Source organism: Acomys russatus, chromosome 24, assembly GCF_903995435.1.
Source record: "Acomys russatus chromosome 24, mAcoRus1.1, whole genome shotgun sequence".
Lineage (NCBI taxonomy): Eukaryota > Metazoa > Chordata > Mammalia > Rodentia > Muridae > Acomys > Acomys russatus.
Window position 1 is genome coordinate 46,504,393 of NC_067160.1, and position 19,125 is coordinate 46,523,517.

The 19,125-nt window shown below is 41.1% G+C and overlaps 2 protein-coding genes across 7 annotated transcripts; both read left to right on the top strand.

The window, feature by feature from the left end:
- The first annotated feature begins 143 nt into the window (after nucleotides 1-143).
- Nucleotides 144-9,548, top strand: Zbtb26 (zinc finger and BTB domain containing 26). 6 transcript variants are annotated; one of them, XM_051166369.1, is made up of 3 exons: nucleotides 144-253; nucleotides 5,621-5,770; nucleotides 7,821-9,548. In XM_051166369.1, the coding sequence occupies exon 3, from the start codon at nucleotides 7,831-7,833 to the stop codon at nucleotides 9,154-9,156; it is 1,326 nt and encodes a 441-aa protein (XP_051022326.1). In that variant the 5' UTR covers nucleotides 144-253; nucleotides 5,621-5,770; nucleotides 7,821-7,830; the 3' UTR covers nucleotides 9,157-9,548. The 6 variants fall into 6 exon arrangements, with proteins under 6 accessions (XP_051022326.1, XP_051022327.1, XP_051022322.1 ...); XM_051166365.1 differs by lacking the exon at nucleotides 144-253 and adding an exon at nucleotides 464-612 and having other exon boundaries at nucleotides 5,621-5,774; XM_051166364.1 differs by lacking the exon at nucleotides 144-253 and adding an exon at nucleotides 464-612.
- Nucleotides 471-16,368, top strand: Zbtb6 (zinc finger and BTB domain containing 6). The gene is made up of 2 exons (XM_051166371.1): nucleotides 471-612; nucleotides 15,063-16,368. Exon 2 carries the CDS (start codon nucleotides 15,072-15,074, stop codon nucleotides 16,341-16,343), a length of 1,272 nt encoding a protein of 423 aa, XP_051022328.1. The 5' UTR covers nucleotides 471-612; nucleotides 15,063-15,071; the 3' UTR covers nucleotides 16,344-16,368.
- Nucleotides 16,369-19,125: the final 2,757 nt, after the last annotated feature.

The window sequence follows — 19,125 nt, forward strand, 5'->3', positions numbered from 1 at the left end:
CCGATTCCCCGGCCCGGGCTCGCGCCCCGCCCACAACGCGGGAAGTCCCTCTCGGGGGCCCGTCGTCCTCCGAGCATTCCGATTGGCGGAGATGACCATGGGACCTGGAAGTTGTCTTTGTCCAGCCAGGGCTGCCCTTCCGGTTCCGTTGGGTCCCCCTTTGGCTCAGGTTGCCTGCCCCTCCCCCTTCCCGGAGCCCCGAGGGGCCGGATCTCCTGGCGTTGCCAGATCCAAATGGCGGTCTTGCCCCCAGGTCTGTAAGTTCGAAAGCGGCCAGGCTGGGGCGCGGGGTCTCTGGAAATGGAGCCCCCGTGGGGACCTGTATCGGCCACAACCTGCCCTGGGATGGTATCCGAAGAGCTGGTCTAGGCCCCTGGGGACTTGAGCCATTGGACCGGGCCACGCTGCATCCCACCTTCTTCCCCTTCCTACAGTAAGGAATCTCAGGATGCCCCAGGGACCGCCGCCTGGGACCCTCTACCTAGGGCCCTGTGTCTGGTCGGGACGCCAGACTCTGGCATTTTGTAAAAAGTGCTGGAGTTGAGGCCGGCAGAAAACTGAACGGCGGGAGCTAGCCAAAGCAAGGCCTTCAGTGCCAACCGCGAGACTACTGTAAGTCCTAGGTTTTGGTGGGTTTTACCCCTGCTCAGCCGCCAGCTTTTGTATTGCTGGTGCTGTGCCAAGCACTGGGGGTTCGTCAGAGACCTAGTGTTCACAGTGAAGTTTGGAAAAGATATATAAATAAATTGATGCCGTATGAGGGTGGGGGTATGCAGTTGGTTATTTTCATCATCTGCTCTCGGGACAGTTGCTGAGAAGCCTGTAGAAAGAGCGTGGCCTCTAAGTCCTAGTTGGTGAGAACGAAGTGTAGAAGTAAGTACCTTTCAGACGAAAGGAAAAGTTCTGCTACTGAGAAGTAGCAGAGTATGGGTTTTCTTTTTGAAGCTCTGAGCAGGAAACTGATATGGTCAGATTTGTCTGCAGAAAGTCGTTTTGTTCAATGGGAAGCCTAGAGAACAGAAACAGCTGAATCTGGGCTCTCTTAGCTAAAAGCTAAAATTATCTATTGGAGATTATTTTGAAAGAGTAATGAGATCATCCTGGTGAGATGCAATACAATCTAAAATAGAGTATTGTTACGAGAAAGGAGGCAAGTGCTAGAGTGTCACAGATATTTATACACGGAAGGGAAAAAAGCTGAAGTCTTAGAATTTAGGTGTTGGCATTTGAAGAGTAGTGATGCCGTCATCAGAAGTAAAACCATAAGGCTAACGAGAATTGCAAAGTCAGTATTTGTGTTGAATTCCTGTCTAAAGGCGCAGCCACATACAGCTGTCCGGTCTAAGAGTTGCGAACACAGATGTGGAGATCAGCCCCAACATTGTGGCTACAGCTAAAGGGGCTGAATTTTGGGATGTGGGCAGAGCCATGAGAAGAGATGGCTTCAAGGTGGGAGCACTAAAAAGGAAGGTGATTTGAAGGATGGTGGCTACATTAGTGACGCAGAAAAGCAAATTGGAGCCCACAATAAGAGGTAGAAAAGAAAGACTAAGTGACACTGGGTCAAAGCAACCAAAGTGACCTGGATATCAGAAGGAGAGAATTTTGAAGGGAGTCCATTGGGTCATTCCCAGCTACTGGGAATGGAGAAAGAAAAAAATATCTTCTTTATTAACAGGCCTGGTATAAAAGCAATTTTAGTACGTGAGGTAATAAAATATAAAGTATCAATGGCCTCATTGTTTTGACAATTGTAAATGGGAAAAAATGTGAAGGGTTTGTTTATTTACGCAAATCATTTAAGGAGCACATAACAGGCACCATTCTAAGCTCTTTCGAAAATGAGCTAATGGGCTAGAGAGATGGCTTAGTGATTCCAGCGCCCGCAGAGGACCTGAGTTCCGTTCTCAGCACCCTCCTGGTGCCTCACACCCATCATAACGCCAGTTCCAGGGAATCTGACACTTCTGACCCTCCCCAGACACCAGGCATGCAAATGGTGCACATACATGCATACAGGCAAACACTCACAACATAAAATAAATCTCCTTCAATGATGGGCTTCTTTAATTTTCCTCAGCAACCGCATTTATTAGTAGTTGGCAAGAAATCTGGAACCAGAGTTAGAACCTTAGCAATACAATTCCAGAGCCCATGCTTTCCTCACGGTATATGTGGTGACTAGACAGGAGTCAAGGGATGGGAGCATGGAAAGGAAAGCTAGGCTTCTTGGTTAAGACAGAGATGTGCAAAGATAGCAAGGTTGAGAAGAGGTAAGTGGTGAGTTTATGCTCTGTTCTGTTTATGTCTTGTCTTTGTTTGTTGTAAGGTTTCCTTCCACTCTGCTCTAACTTAAATGTACTTCTACTCCACTGTTTTCATTTTCAATTATTTACCATCTTCAATGAAGTTTCTTCTACAGCTTCAGACATGTCCCTAAACATCCACCCTGGTGCCACAAAGGCTCTTTTGACACATTTTAGTGACCAGCCTCGTGATCATCCCCTTTAGTATGCTCTGGATTACTGAGTGACACTCAAGAGATATCCTGTCACTCAAGCCACATGTTTTTGACTTATTTTGATCGTTTCTCTCTCTCGTTCTCTGTCTTGATGAGCAAGATCATTCGTTTGGGGATTGTTTGTTTTAAATTATTTTTTTAAATTTCTCTATATAGTCACAATCTCATCATTTCTGTCTTGATCTGTTAAAAGGATGGCATTGTAAAAGGCTGCCATCTCCTATATATTTTTCTCTTCAAATTGCAGAATTTTGGATAGTGCAAAGTATAAGCATCATAATTTTAAATATTAAATTCCTAGCGCAGGTATTTTCAAGTATATTGAGATTAAGCTTGATTAAAATTCGTAATGAGGATAGAGACTTAGGAATTCTTACTATAGGGAAGGAATGAAACTGAGAAAACAGACAGGCTTTTCTGTGGAATTAAATCTCAAAAGCATAGCAACAAACCAGAACCATAGCTTTTAAAACTACACTTACCTTTGCACAAGCTAGTGATGCCTCAGAAACAGACTAGCAAAATAACGTTTTTTTAAAAAATGAAACTGGCCCTAACGCTAAGGAGATGGCTCAGTGGTTGTGAGTTCTTGCTCCTTTTGCTGATACCAAAATTTGGTTCCCAGCATCTACATCCTGTGGTTTACCATCATCTATAACTCCAGCTCCAGGGGATCCCGTGAGGCCTCCATTGGTACCTGCATGCACATACACATATACATGCAGACAGACATATTTATAAAAATAAGGTGAGTCTTTAAAAAATAAGACAGCCCTGGGATGATGAGTAATAGGGCTCAGGCATGAGATAAAGTCAAGAATAAATGTATCAGTAGTGGTAGTCAGGACAGAGCGGCTTGTTACCATAGTCCTCTGCATATCCTTAACGGAAGGTTGGTTTTAATTTGTACTTTTTGTAGATGTAAATCTTTCACTGAAGTGTAACTAAAATACACACAAGTCTACAGATCATAATGTAACGCTCCCAAGACTTCATGTGTTGATTCAGGTTTTGGCTCTAACAATTGGCATTTTCTTTTCTTTTCGTTTTTGATTTTTTCAAGTCAGGGTCTTTCTGTGTAGCCTGTTCTGGCCTTGCTTTGTAGACCAAGCTGGCCTGGTCTGCCTGCTTCTACCTCCTGAGTACTGGGTTTAAAGTTGCGATGACCTTCAGCATGTTGTCTATGTCCTCAGCTTCATTTTCCTATAGGCAAAATGTGGGTAATACTCACCTACCAGTAGAGATTTTTCAGGACCAGATTAATTAATTTAGATAAAGCACTTAGCAATATATTTGGAATATGACAGGAATTCAGAAGACATTGAGTATCATTTTTGTAAAAGTAATTAATCTAGGTAGATGATTGTTGTATGTTTCTGTTACTTGTTTGAGTATGTGTGCACCTACAGTTACTTTTATGTTACCTATTTGTGCATATACACGTGATGCTGGGATTAGTCTTAAGATTCCACACATAAGAAGTACACACTTAGCCGAGTGTTGTGGCTCACTCCTTTAATCCCAGCACTCAGGAGGCAGAGGCAGATGGATTGCTGTGAGTTTGAGGCCAGCCTGGTCTACAAAGTGAGCCCAGGACAGCCAAGGCTACACAGAGAAACCTTGTTTTGAAAAACAAAACAAACAAACAAAGAAAAAGTATTACAAATTTGGTCCTGCATGATCTAAAGAGTTGTTGTTGTTTTTGTTGTTGTTTTTCTTTTTTCCCTGAGACAGGTTTCTCTGTGGCCACTTAAAATAATGGCATTTTTTTTTTATAACTTCTGGCTAAATTGGAACATTCACTGTTCTAGTTACAGAATGAATGTTTTTAAGCTAGTGTCACTAAAACTGATCAATGATAATATAGTTCGGCTGCTTCAAAATACTGCTAATATTCCAGTGTTTTCTGCTGTTTGAAAGTCATTGGTTTCTCTGCCACATTAGCTTTTCACATTCCTACTCTCTCAGTGCAATTCCAAATCTTTATTGTGATCATTTTTTTTTTAAATCCCCACATTCAGAATGCCACACAGGAGAAAACATACTTTGTGATTTCTAACATGCATGTACCACACCCTCCTAAATTTTACTTCTGTGACATTCAGCTAAACTATGAGATTTAGAAGTTTGTGGAGATAGGATTTCACTGTGTGCCTCAGGCAGGCTTGGAGCTTGCCTTCCGTATCTTCCTCAGCCTCTGAGTACTGTGTGCAAAGGTTTGTGCCTCCAGCCCAGCTTGAGCCTTCTCTCTCTCTCTCTCTCTCTCTCTCTCTCTCTCTCTCTCTCTCTCTCTCTCTCTCTCTCTCTCTCTGTGTGTGTGTGTGTGTGTGTGTGTGTGTGTATGTGTCTGTGTCTATGTCTGTGTGTGTCTATCTGTCTAAATTTTTCTTCTCATTAGATTTCAAGTTCTGTGAAATACCTTTTTCTTTCTTTTACCTTTTACTTTCTTTTGCTTGTTTCTTATTTCATCTTTATTCCTTTCTAGGCCCTCATGACCTCAGACATGCACTTCCTCCACAGATATGAATCTGGTCTACTTAACAGAAATTTTAGAAAAGATTTATTTATTTATTATGTATACAGTGCTCTGCATGTATGCCTGCATGACAGAAAAGGGCATTAAATCACATTGTAGATGGTTGTAAGCCCCTATGTGGTTGTTGTGAGTTGAACTCAGGACCTCTGGAAGAGCAGTCAGTGCTCTTAACCTCTGAGCCATCTCTCCAGCCCCCTTAGCTTTTGTTTGTTTGTTTGTTTGTTTGTTTGTCTTTTTTTTAATGAGCCTAGCCCTGTAGGTTCAGCTGCTGCACACTGAGCCTTCCCATATGTTTAATGTGGTGTCAGGTGACAGAAGAGAAATAGGATGTGCTTGTTGCAGCCTAACGCCAGGGTCTGAGGTTTGGACAGGAAGGAAGTTCTTGATGAAGCAGTTTGAGTGTTACGTAGAAGGACTGTGCTGTGTGCTCTAAGTGGTCCGACAAGGGCCTCTCAGGAAAAGAGGCTAGACTGGCTAGAACGCACTGCTCTAGAGTATGTGACGCGGAGAGCGAGCAGCTATGATATGTACCAGCACTGTTAACACATGGGCTTTGTCATCAGGAGCTGATACTCGGTGAAAAATGAAGATTCTGAATGTTGGGCTTCAAACTCTGTAAATGATGAGCGGCATAGTGGTCCACATCTTTAATCCCAGCACTCTGGAGGCAGAGGCAAGTGAATATCTGTGAATTCTAGACCAGCAAGAAGTAAGTAAGTAAGTAAACAAATAAATAAGTTCCAGGACAGCTGGGGCTGCATAGAGAAGCCATGTCTGAATCAGTGAATACATAAATTTATGTATAAGAGAGACCCTATCTAAATAAGTAAAGAAATGGGTTCCTGGACTGCCAGACCTACATAGAGAGACCTTGTCTAACTAACTAAACAAACAAATGTAGAAAGACCATATCTCAAATCAATGGATTGGTGAGTGAATGAATGAATGAAAAGGTCTAGATTTGGCCAGAAAAGCTGGTAGTCTCACTTGACTAGGCAGTAAGGGACTGTGGAGCACGCAGAATTGAAGCCCACTTTCCTAACACATTGAGATTATAGAACTGTTTTTTAAAGACAGAACGGAAATACCTATTGACCTGATAGAAGACTGGTTTGTAAAAAGAGAATACCAGGTATCTTTAGTGGCTAGTAGACTGAAATTATGGGGTTCGTGTGGCTAATTCATCCTTCCTGTTCAGAAAGACACATGACAACATAAGTTTGGAGAAAACCTTGAAAGAATGCAATCAGTCCATGAGGACGTTCTCAAAAATATTTGCCATATAGACAGCAATATGCATAATTAGGAGTTCTTTTTTTTTTTTTTTTTTTTAACAACAGTGTTGTGGATTGAACTCAGGGCTTCACAAATGGCGAGGCAAATTATCTACTTCTGAGCTAGTATGTCCTCAACCCTTTGCAGAGAAGACTATATTATAACATTATTTACTTTTATTAGTGTTCTTTATTAATTGGCTTATAACCAGGAAGCTAGCCTAGATTTTCTTTTTTCTTTCTTTCTTTTTTTTTTTTTTCTTTTGAGGCAGGGTTTCTTATAGTCCTGGCTATCCTGGACTCACTTTGTAGACCTGGCTGGCCTCAAATTCACAGAGATCTGCCTGCCTCTGCCTCCCAAGTACTGGGATTACAGGCGTATACCACCGCGCCTGGCTAGCCTAGCATTTTTGAAATGTGCTGTATGAGTTGAGTTTGAGAGAAAAGGAGCTGGAAGCCAAAGAGAACATTTAGGAGTCAGTTCTTGTAGTCCACCTGCTGAAAAATGATGGACATAGAGGGGTAAGAAGGAAATATAGCTAGTAAGTATTGGATCCACACCTTATTCTCACTCATACACCCACAGATTGGTTTATCTTATAGTGTTTTATTTCCCAAATGTAAAGCAATGTTCCTTACAAAAGAGGTTAGATTTATCCATAGTATACAGGATAAAGAAGTGTGCCTTTGTTAGTAACCAAACACCGTCTCTTTAAATCTGTGACTTTTATCACAAGTAGTTATACGAATAAATTCATACCAGTTTAAACAGGAAGGGGAGGGGAGTCTCAGCAAGTGGTATGCCTGTAGACTCTAAAATAGAAAGCAATGGGCTGGAGAGAGAGCTTAGTAGTTTAAGAGCACTTGCTGTTTTCCAGAGGGCTCCAGTTTGATTCTCATCATCCACATGGCAGCTCACAACCATCTATAACTCCAGTTCCAGGGTATTGGAACCCTCTTCTGCTCTCTTGGGACCAAGCACACATGTGACATACATATATGCATACAGGCAAAAGAGCCATATACATAAAATAAAACCAAAGCAAAACAAATAAAAAAATGTTAATAAAAATTGGAATCAAAAGAAAAGAATAGTTTGTTTTGGCAGAAAGCAGGTACATCTTTAATGTAAAAGAAAATAATGTCCTCATTGTCACTTGAGTTATGATGGCTTCATTTGAATAGAAGTCTCATTTGAGAAGTGAAAAATAAACTTCTTGGACTAACTCAAGCATTGTTGTTGTGCTAAGTGTCTTAAGAGGTTGAGTGAGCACCCAGTTATCTACGTTTCTATATGTCTACTCTTTGTGTCCAGTTGACACCTGATCATGATAAGAATAACTTAATGGCCTGTGAAAGCTGCTGTCATAGCTTTTTGGATACATACAAAACAGGCATGACAACACATTTGGTTTTGAAAGGTAAATTTAGGTTTATAAATTGTTTAAATTTTCTTAAATTCCACCTTTTTTACATTTCTGTCCTTTAGGTCTGCCAAAATGTCTGAAAGATCAGATCTCCTTCACTTCAAGTTTGAAAATTATGGAGATTCAATGTTACAAAAAATGAACAAATTAAGAGAAGAGAATAAATTCTGTGATGTTACAGTTCTCATAGATGACGTTGAGGTGCAGGGGCATAAAATTGTTTTTGCTGCAGGTTCCCCTTTCTTAAGAGACCAATTTTTACTGAATGATTCCCGAGAGGTGAAAATCTCCATATTACAGAGTTCTGACGTGGGGAGACAGTTGCTCTTGTCCTGTTATAGTGGTGTGCTGGAATTCCCTGAGATGGAACTGGTAAATTACTTGACTGCTGCGAGTTTTCTTCAGATGAGCCACATTGTAGAACGGTGCACACAGGCGCTGTGGAAGTTTATAAAGCCAAAACAACCAATGAATAGTAAAGAGGGATCTGAACCACAGAGTGCTTCTCCCCAATCGAAAGAACAGCAGGGAGACGCCAGAGGCTCTCCAAAACAGGACTTACCTTGTATTCATCCATCTGAAGACAGTATGGATATGGAGGACAGTGATATTCAGATTGTTAAGGTAGAATCCATTGGGGATGTGTCCGAGGTTAGAAGTAAGAAAGACCAGAACCAGTACATGCCTTCTGAGCCCACTGCTTTACATTCAGCAGAGCCCCAGCACTCCCTGATAAACTCAACTGTGGAAAACAGAGTCAGTGAACTAGACCAGAGCCATCTCCACAATTACGCCCTCTCTTACACAGGCAGTGATGACATCATCATGACCTCAAAAGATGTCTTTGGGCCTAATATTCGAGGTGTAGACAAAGGCTTACAGTGGCATCACCAATGCCCAAAGTGTACCAGGGTGTTCCGTCACCTGGAGAACTACGCCAACCATTTAAAAATGCACAAACTCTTTATGTGTCTACTCTGCGGCAAGACTTTCACTCAGAAAGGCAATCTTCATCGACATATGCGTGTACATGCTGGAATCAAACCTTTCCAGTGTAAAATCTGTGGGAAAACCTTTTCTCAGAAGTGTTCCTTACAGGACCATCTTAACCTTCACAGTGGAGATAAGCCCCATAAATGTAACTATTGTGACATGGTTTTTGCACATAAGCCAGTTTTGAGGAAACACCTTAAACAGCTGCATGGCAAAAACAGCTTTGATAATGCCAATGAGAGGAATGTGCAAGACCTCACAGTGGATTTTGATTCTTTTGCATGTGCAACAGTCACAGACTCTAAAGGTTGTCAGCCACAGCCTGAGGCAACACAGGTCCTGGACGCAGGTAAACTAACCCAAGCTGTCCTCAGCTTACGGAGTGAGAGTACGTGTGTAAATTGAATAGGACCTGGTGCTCACAGCGAGAGCTGACTGAGAGCGTGGCAGTAGTAAGTGTTTTTAGGAGTGATTTGATAGTTTGTTCTCCAAAGCCTCCCAGCAGGTGGTAGTGGGTGAATTAAAGCACTAACAGACCAGGCAATTCCCACCTGCAGTGGCTTTGCTTTCCTTTTGTCGTCTTCTGGTTCTTTTTTGAGTTATTTATCCTGTGGTGTTTGTTTTCCTTTCCTAAGGAATAATTCCGTTTGTCTACCTAGTGTCGATGTATGTCTTAGACTGACACTAATCTTTCTACCAAGCACATTCTGAAGGTACCGACAGACAGCGTTACCTACTTCCTACTAGTAGATGCTGTGCTTAGAAACATTAACATTTTTTCCTGGGGGAAATGAGGCTGGGATGGAGGTGGTGCTGCTGTTGACCCGGATATGCGAGAGAGCCTCAGTTTGTCTGCTGTGATTCATCCAAGGCTGATGAGTGCATCTGCTTCCTGCCATTTGTACTTTGTTTGGAGCTGCTATGAAGAAGTGTACTGCTTATTACTTTAAACACTAACACAGCCCATTGAGTTTTCCTTATAACCCACAATACAATCCTTCCAGCAGCATCTGCAGACAAATAGGGGCCACCTTGGGAGGATAATCAGTAAATGAGAGAAATATAATAAAACAACAGAGGGTACATGGAAGGTTTCCTAAATAATATGCCTGAACAAGAAGCCAGCTGCTTATGTGTGTACCCTATTGATGCTTTTGTAATTGGAAGCACTGTAGCCACACTTACGTGAGCTAAAGACTAATGGATCATGTTCGAGTCTTAACTTTATAGCCACTTATACATGAGAAAGGTGCATTTGGCCATAACTTTTGTCAGTGCATAGTAAGTGTTCCTGGGTCTTCCTTTTCACATGCACCTTCATCGTGGAAATAGTGAAAAAGTTCGGTGGGATACAGAAGAACAGGCAGAATTTTTGCATTTATATCGTCCTAGAGGTACACACTACACTGTCCACTTTGCTGCCTTTGACAGTTGATATTGAAGGTTGCAAAAAACAATTCTTTGTTCTAAAATAAATTTCAGACAGCTTTGAGCCTGTTTCTGATGCAAGGGCTGCAGTGGGGTGATGGCTAGAGAACTTAGAAACTCTCAAAAGATTGCTTACATTATCTCTGCCATTTTAAATAAGGGCATTTAGAGTCAAACAGGTAGCCTGGCCACCATTGGCCAAAATATATCTGGCTAAATAGGAGTGATTGTCCCTATATTGCCTCTTCCACTCTACCTTGGCTTTAACAGAGTATCTTTTAAGTAATAATACCTTACCAGAATTTTTCCAGCTTTGTTTCACTATTACATATCCCTTTTGGCTTTCAGAGACAGCCAAGAATTTCTTAACAAAATGTCATAAAAGGACTTGTGGTAATTTTTAAATTTTATTTTATTTTAGTGGCTTCGCCTGTAATCTCAGAATTTACGAAGTTGCAGGAGGGTTGTTGTAAGTTAGAGGCCAGCCTGGCCTAAAGAGTGAGTCCGTATTTCAAAAAACCTAAATAAATATTATTTTACTGTAGTGGTGCTGGAAGTCAAATCTACTGTCTCACATGTGCTAGGCAAGCACTGTGTGTACTAATCAACACTGTCGTTTTAGCTAGATGGATATTACATTATTTCTAAGTGGTAACTGGTCTGGCTACACAGGGAAAGGCAAGTTAGAACAATGTAAGAAGGATCCAAATAAGAAACTGATTTTGTTTGAGAGACTTTATTTACACCAGACTTTTGTTTTTATTTTTAAGCTATAATAGTACATGGACAGATAATCCAAAAATTAAACTTACTTTATATAGAGATAGCCAGAAGTCTTAATTTCTTAAAAATTTGATACATTTACACATGCCTCAGATCTGAGGTATAATTCCTCTTCTACTAAATATTTAAGTATGAGGACAGTTGGCTAATAAGACTCCTAGGTACTTTATGTCCCACATTACTCGCTGATGGTCTAGTAATGCCTCCTAGCATTCTGAATCTTTTATAATTTGTCCAAAGAGCACGATTCTATGCAGGAATAGCACTCCACTCATCCAGTGTTTGGAGTATTTTCTCTGAACATCATTTCCCCCCTGATAGGAACATTTCAAGAGGGTGGGGCTCCACTTGCTCATATTTGTCCAGCTACTGTCAGTAGTTTTGAAGACTAAAAGCAGCCTGGGTTCAAAGAATACCGATCTCTCTGGTTGGAGACTGTTTCTTGATTTATTTCAGTCACTCAAAAGCCTTTTTTTTTTTTTTTTTTTTTTTTTTAAATGCTGGTGAGTTTGAACCTAAGGCCTCATGCATGTACTCTTCCACTGAGCTACTCCCACAGCCTCAAGAAACATTAGTAAGCAACTGGTATTTCCAGGTACTGAGTTATGTTCTGAGGGTAGGAAGGTAAGATTGATATGGTCCCCGCCTGCCCTTATAGGGCTTATGGTGTCAAGTGATTTTAGCAAGAGGAGGTCTCAAATTTATTTCCTAATAAGAATAAAATTGCCATGTTTTGTTTTATTATTTAAAGCAGTGGTTCTCAACCAATGGCTCATGACCCCTTTTGGGGAGAGGGGTGAAATGACCCTTTCACAGGGGCTTCCTAAGTTCATAGGAAAAGAGACCTACATTATGATTCATAGCAGTAGCAAAATTGCAGTTATGAAGGAGCAATGAAAGTAATTTTATGGCCAGGCGTGGTGGCGCACGTCTTTAATCCCAGCATTTGGGAGGCAGAGGCAGGCGGATCTTTGTAAGTTCGAGGCCAGCCTGGTCTACAAATGGAGTCTAGGACAGCCAAGGCTACACAGAGAAACCCTGTCTCGAAAAACAAACAATAATAATAATAATAATAATAATAATAATAATAATAATAATTTTATGGTTGGGGGTCACCAAAACATGAGGAACTGCGTTAAAGGGTCACAGCACTGGGAAGGTTGAGAACCAGTGACAGAGTCAGCTTGCTTAGGGTTTTCTGTTACTAACGTGTTTAGTCCTCACCGTTTGCGAGTGCAAACCATTTACTTGATTTGTGGTCTCTCCAGTTTTTGCCTGGAGAAGTCTTAAATCTGTGAGACATTTAATTTTCTTGGGACTTGGGTTCTTTACTTACATGCTTCTCAGATTTTCTAGCAAAGAGGTCAAGTTATTGAAGGCACATATGTGTTATAGTGGGGCTTCTTCTAACACTAGTTGTGATTATATGGGGGCGCGTGAACCTTAGTTACTCAGCATTTGATTTTTGTTCTTTTCTTTCTTTTTCTTTTTCTTTTCTTTTCTTTTCTTTTCTGAGGCAGGATTTTACTATGTACCCTTTGCTGCCTCAGCCTCTCGAGTGCTGGGATTAAAGATGTGTGCCACCACCATGCCAGGCTCACTATTTGTGTTATATGGATTCTTAGGAAAACTTCAAAAGGAAAAGGACTCTCTTCACTGTAGTTTTTAAAAAATTACTGTTATTTATTTATTATTTAATATTAAAATAAAGCTCCAAACTGAAGTGGCTCTGAGGTAAATCAGGTGTGGTTTTGCATTAGTTTAGAAGATGTGTCTAAGTGAAAGGTGACTAGTGTCACATTTCTGAAATACTGTCCTAAACACACAACTTAGAACATTTTATTTCAGCTCATGAATGGCTGTTCTAAATCTGTTGTATGTTAGACATACTTTGAACTACCTCTTTACTTAAAATGGGGAAGTTTCCTTAATAAAATTTGACAATTAAACTGTGGTGTCATTGACTTATTTCCCTACTCCCTTTCGTCCTTTACTTCTCGGTAATTTGAATTTAAATTCTTTAAAACATATGTTATGAAGCTCAGTAGTAGTGTTTCCCCAGCATGCAAATACCCAGGGTTTGATTCTCAGCAGTAGGGAAGAAATTTGAGATTGACCTTTGAAGAAAATATGGGTTAGTAGAACCAGTTATTTCTTTATGAAGCTGCTGAGAATAAAGAACCGCAGTTTCAGGGATGGTGTGTGTTTATCAGTAGCCGAGTGTTTGACTAGCATTCTGGAGGCCCAGGCATTGTTCCTGGCAACAGGGGCACACACACATGTCATCAGCAGCAGCAGCCATCCCTTCACTCCGCAAAAATAGGAACTGAATGCTAGACTCTGCGAATGCAAAGAAAGTGAAATATTGTCCTACATAATTCCCCTCCCTTGATGTGGCATATATTTTGATGTGGGGATGTATACGCAGTTTTGAAGCTAAGTCGTTTCCAGCTGGGTCCTGACTTACTGAGGAGCAGCGTAGAGATAATGTATATTCAGTATAAACGGGTTTTGAAAGGTTAAGTGGGAAAGAAAGCATCTGCGAGGCCCTGTGTTTAATTATCATCATGGCTTTTGGAGCCGCACCGGTTACCTAAAGCAGGGTAAGGAGGTTGTCAAAGGAAAAGGCACGTAGCAGAGGGGAGGCAGGTGCAGTGGTGGAGCTGCGGTCTGGAGACCGGGGCCAGGTCCTGATAAGTGAGCTCCGATCCAGAGCCGCGGGGTCCTGACGGGGCTCAGGGTAGGTGAGCTCCGATACAGAGCCCTGGGGTTCCTCCGCCCCGCCCCTAAGCTTGTCTGCGGTTCTGGCCTTGAGCTCTCTTCACTGGGCTGTAGCCAGCTTCACAGCAGGACCAACCAGAAAAGATCCGGCTGCCGGTATTCAGGCATTTTTCTGTCATTCCAGGAGCGGAAAAAGTGAAGGGGGGAAAAAAGCGTCTTAGGATGTCCTTCCGGGGCGCCCAAACAGTCTCAGTAAGGAATAACTCTGGTTGACTCCGGAAGCGTTTCCTCCCAGGCTAAGTCCACTTTCCGGCCTGGGCTGCGGTTGCCGCGGACGCCTCAAAGCCAGTTCTGTTAGTCGGTAAGTGAAAGTGAAGGAGACCTGCCAGTGGGTGAGGTAAAAGGACGCCGCCCCGCGGGAGTGCAGCCCCGTGCGGCCTCGGTTCCAGCCTGGCGCCGCACCCGCCTGGCGGGCCAAAGTGGAAGGCGGCGTGGGAAACCGTGTGTCTGGCTGGAGGGAATTGGCAGGCAGGCCGGCGGTCTAGGATTCCTGCCCGCTCTTCCTGCTGTGTGTGCTCCTGTGCCTACTGGGTGAACACAGTCTGGAGAGAAGATGCCTAGGGAGAAGTTAATCCCTGGTCACGTCAATCCCTGGGTTGTGCTCCACGGAGCTAAAGCACGTGGGAAATGGAACTGGAATCGTGAATGTGGAATCGGGAATAGATAGGCAAATGGGGTGTTCGCTTGGTTTTATCTGTACAGTAATAATCAATTTAATATGAAGGAGCTGAGTTTATGAAAGACCGCTGAGATCAATCAGTAAAAGATAGGGGAAAATCCTGAAGGAGTTTGCATTCTTTATAAAAACAAAAGGTGTCTGGGAAGTGGGGAGATGGTTGCGTTAAACCAAAAGAGCATTTCTTTCTTTCTTTTTTTTTCTTTCCTCATTTTTAGTCATACTGTTAATTCTGGTGGGAATTCAGGATGGTAGTTAAAGAGTGCTTTGTCAGGAGACCTGTTGAGTCATACAGTGTCCAAGGCCGTCAGGACTGGGGACTTCTGGTAGTGGTGGGCAATAGCCAACATGAAGATTACATTTTCTAATTTAAGGTGTTACGTGTACTTCTTAGTGTCACTGTACTCATTACTGGTATTTTAAAAAATTATGTACCATGAGATGATACAAAAATACGTTTTGATTTCTTGGATTTACAGATGGTGATTTGGGAACAGATTCATTCCTAGCCCCTGAAGTAGAGTTTGGGTCTTCATTTTAGACCAAAGAGGTTGGGAAGTGGGGGAGGGGGGAGCACTGTGAAAAAATAATATGGAAAAGCATTGCCTATCCTATATCAATGCTTGTGCTCTGTTTTGCGTAGATTGCGACCATGGCTGCTGAGTCTGATGTTCTACACTTCCAGTTTGAACAGCAAGGAGATGTGGTCCTACAGAAAATGAACCTCTTGAGACAGCAGAATTTATTTTGTGATGTATCGATTTATATTAACGATACTGAGTTCCAGGGGCACAAGGTGATTTTGGCTGCTTGCTCCACTTTCATGAGAGATCAGTTTTTACTCACACAGTCAAAACATGTCAGAATCACCATCCTGCAGAGTGCAGAAGTTGGCAGGAAGTTGCTGCTGTCCTGCTATACTGGAGCACTTGAAGTGAAAAGAAAGGAGCTTTTGAAATACTTGACTGCTGCCAGTTACCTTCAGATGGTTCACATTGTAGAAAAATGCACCGAAGCTTTGTCGAAGTATCTGGAAATTGATCTTTCTATGAAAAATAACCAACACACTGACTTGTGTCAATCCTCAGACACAGATGTTAAGAATGAGGAAGAAAATTCTGACAAAGACTGTGAGATCATTGAAATTTCAGAAGATAGTCCCGTAAACCTAGATTTCCATGTTAAAGAAGAAGAAAGCAGCACATTACAGTCTGCTGTAGAGAGGCTGACAGCAGAGCGAAGGGGAATGACATCACCAGAGCTCTCTACAGTAGATGGCGGCTTTAAAGAGAATGAGATTTGTATTCTCCATGTTGAGTCCATCCGTACAGAGGATGCAGAGAATGGGCAGTTTTCAGAGCCTTGCACCTCATCCGAAGCCGGCATGTATTTCTCTGAAACCCAGCACTCATTGATCAACTCCACTGTTGAGAGCAGAGCTGCACAAGTTCCTGGAACTCAAAATCAAGGCTTATTTTCCGAGACTGCTGATGGAAGTCACGGTCCAGTCGATGAGATTCAGAATCAGGATGAGAATTTTACCTTGAGGCACCAGTGCCCCAGGTGTCCAAGGGGCTTTCTTCACGTAGAAAACTATCTGCGCCACCTCAAGATGCACAAACTCTTCTTGTGCTTGCAGTGTGGTAAAACATTTACACAGAAGAAAAATCTCAACCGCCATATTCGAGGACACATGGGTATACGGCCCTTCCAGTGTACAGTGTGCTTGAAGACCTTCACTGCTAAGAGCACACTTCAGGACCACTTGAACATACACAGTGGGGACCGGCCATATAAATGCCATTGTTGTGATATGGATTTCAAACACAAATCTGCTCTCAAAAAACACTTAACTTCGGTACATGGAAGGAGCAGTGGTGAAAAACTATCTCGGCCTGATCTCAAAAGGCAGAATCTACTGTAATCAAACCATGAACTTGCGAAGTAAAAGGAATTCATCTGTTAGGCACCTCTGTTTGTAAAGATGCAGCATTTGTAGTGGGTTGCCCGTCCCCACAACCTGTCGTGTTAATTTTTGTTCTTACATGTTATTCATTCTGAATTGCTAATAGTTCCAAAGTTGTGAATAGTGTCATTAAGTTTATGGGGTTCTACATTGTCTCAAAACATTATGTATTAGTCTTCTGTTCAGCAGGAATTCCAGATTCTTATTTGTAGTTTTTAGATACGTGATTTAATGTTGGATCTAACTATGTAGTAACTTTAATGAGTTAGAATGACAAGAAAATAGATTTGAAAGCATAGTGTTACCCGTCACTATTAATTTTGAAAGCAGATAGTACTAACGATTTTCTTTTTAATGTTTAACCAGTGTTCTTAAATCATAACAAGAACATCAAGGTATTGTCTTAAACTAAAGGAGCACAATTCAGATTCACATGGAACCAGCAGAATGCCCTTAGAATTGCATTGTTTAAATGTCCCAGAGAATATGTAATTAGATCCTTTTTCTGATCATATATAACATAGTTGGATTAAGAACTATGTGGCCAATGCAAGTATTTTCTTGGCATAGATTGGAAAATTACTTTTCTTAACTAGTCCAGATTCATCATAGACATTTGTTCTACCATTTACTTAGGGTTGCTTTGTTTGTTTGTTTTGGTTAACATGCACTAAAATTGACCTTTCTCTGGGGAGTTATTTTCTATGAATTTAACATATATATAATTTTTTACAATTGGGACGTAAATAATTTCATCACCTTCCCAAATTTCCTTATGCTTTTCCTTTGTAGTCGCCTCTTCTAGCTATAAATTCTGAGTTGTTTTGTTTTTGTTGTTGTATGTGTGGGTATGTTTGCTTTGGTTTTTCAAGACATGGTTTCTCAGTGTAGCCTTGGCTGTCCTGGACTGGCTTTGTAGACCAGACTTGCCTTGAACTCATCGAGCTCTGCTTGCCTCTGTCTCCTGAGTGCTGGGATTACAGGCATAAACCACCACTTCCAGCTCTACTGAGTTCTTCATCACTATAATTTGTTATAATGTGTGGTTATATAAAACTGGAATCTTATAGTATGTTCTTTTTTATTTTTTTAACCCAACCATAATCTTGTTGAGCTTCATTTATGTTTATATTAGCAAATCATTACTTTTATATCTTTTTTTTTGTTGTTATTGTTGTTGTTTTGTTTTTCAAGACAGGGTTTCTCTGTGTAACAGCCCTGGCTGCCCTGCACTTGATTTGTAGACCATGCTGGCGTTGAACTCACAGAGATTCGCCTGCCTCTGCCTCCTGAGTTCTGGGATTAAAGGCATGTGCCACCAGGCCTGGCTACTGTTTTGTTTGTTTGTTTGTTTGTTTAATATCTTTTTATCTTTTTATTTTTTTATTTTACTCTAAAAATGTTTTTTATTTAGGTACTTTATTCAGATTACATCTCATTTGTTTTTATTTTGCTTTTGACGGTAGGCTGACTTTGAATTTGCCTCACTTCTTGAGCACTGCGATTATGCCTGGCCCCCTTTTTTTTGTTTTAAGTTGCCTATATGTACATTTTCTTTTCAAGCATAACCAGGTGAATATTTTAAGTTTGAAAAGCTACTAGAATTAATTATAATGTCTCATTTGTATGAATACCTCTAAATTCAAAACTTTTGCCTTTACAATGAAGAGCAAAAATTACTGCAGGGCAGAGTACCTTCCCTACCATAGGAAGTACTCACCTTCAAGCTGTCCTGTTTCTCTACATAACTCAGCTCTATATAGAGTTTATACTGTATTTAAGTTCTGTTGACACTCTTCTGTATTTTAACATGTAATATACTTTGTACTATATAAGGGTTTTGTGAAAATCATAGATGTTAAATACAATTTTGTGATTCTTTCATGGGAATAATGCTCTAAACAGAATTTTAACTCTGGGAGAGACTTTAAAGAATCTAAGTCTCACAGTTGATGTCCTAACCCAAGTCACTAACTAATGACATTGAGCAGGCTACCTGTCCTTTAGCTTTTCTTAATTTTATATAAAATAACTTTGATCTTCATAATTTGTAGAATTATTTTTAGGCCTATATTTCTACAAATTTATATTCTTCATGTTAACAGAGGAGACGTTTATGTCTTTAGGAACACAGCTGTTTGAATACTCTCCTGGAAACAGAACTTTGCTAAGGTAAACACTTTGTTCCACTGATAAAGCACTGGTTCAATGGCTAATTTCCTGTCCCACATGACTCAAAAATGGCCAGTTACAGTTGTGAACGCATTTCCCTCTGAGAAACAGTTTACTTGTGATTGAAGTGCTTCTCTTAATTTTGATTCCTGAGTTGAATTTTGGAGGGGAGGGCTAGGGATGGGTGGAGAAGGGAACTGTAGTAAACGACAGATTTTCTTTTAGGAAGTGGTATCTACTATATTGGGTGTTTGGACCATTTTGATTGAAGGTGTTTAAGTTTGATGTGTGCCTTGTAAGACTGTTGTAAAAAATTTTGTGCGCACTTTGAAAGTTTTGCTTGTAGAAAGGTGTTTTATAAAGTAAGTAGTTGTTATTTATATTATTTATTTCCATTACATGCACAGATTGATTTCCAAACATTCCTAGGAGCTGGGCGAAGTCTACATGCCTGTCTGTAATCCCAGCACTTGGGAGGTAGAGGCAAGAGAACCAATTCAGTGCCAGCCTTCTTTATATAGCTAAGTTTGAGGCCAGCTTCAGCTACCTGAGACCTTGTTTTAGGAAA

Bases quoted from the DNA above. Each gene is read 5' to 3' on its own strand.
- Zbtb6 (XM_051166371.1), top strand. From the start codon at position 15,072: ATGGCTGCTGAGTCTGATGTTCTACACTTCCAGTTTGAACAGCAAGGA.
- Zbtb26 (XM_051166369.1), top strand. From the start codon at position 7,831: ATGTCTGAAAGATCAGATCTCCTTCACTTCAAGTTTGAAAATTATGGA.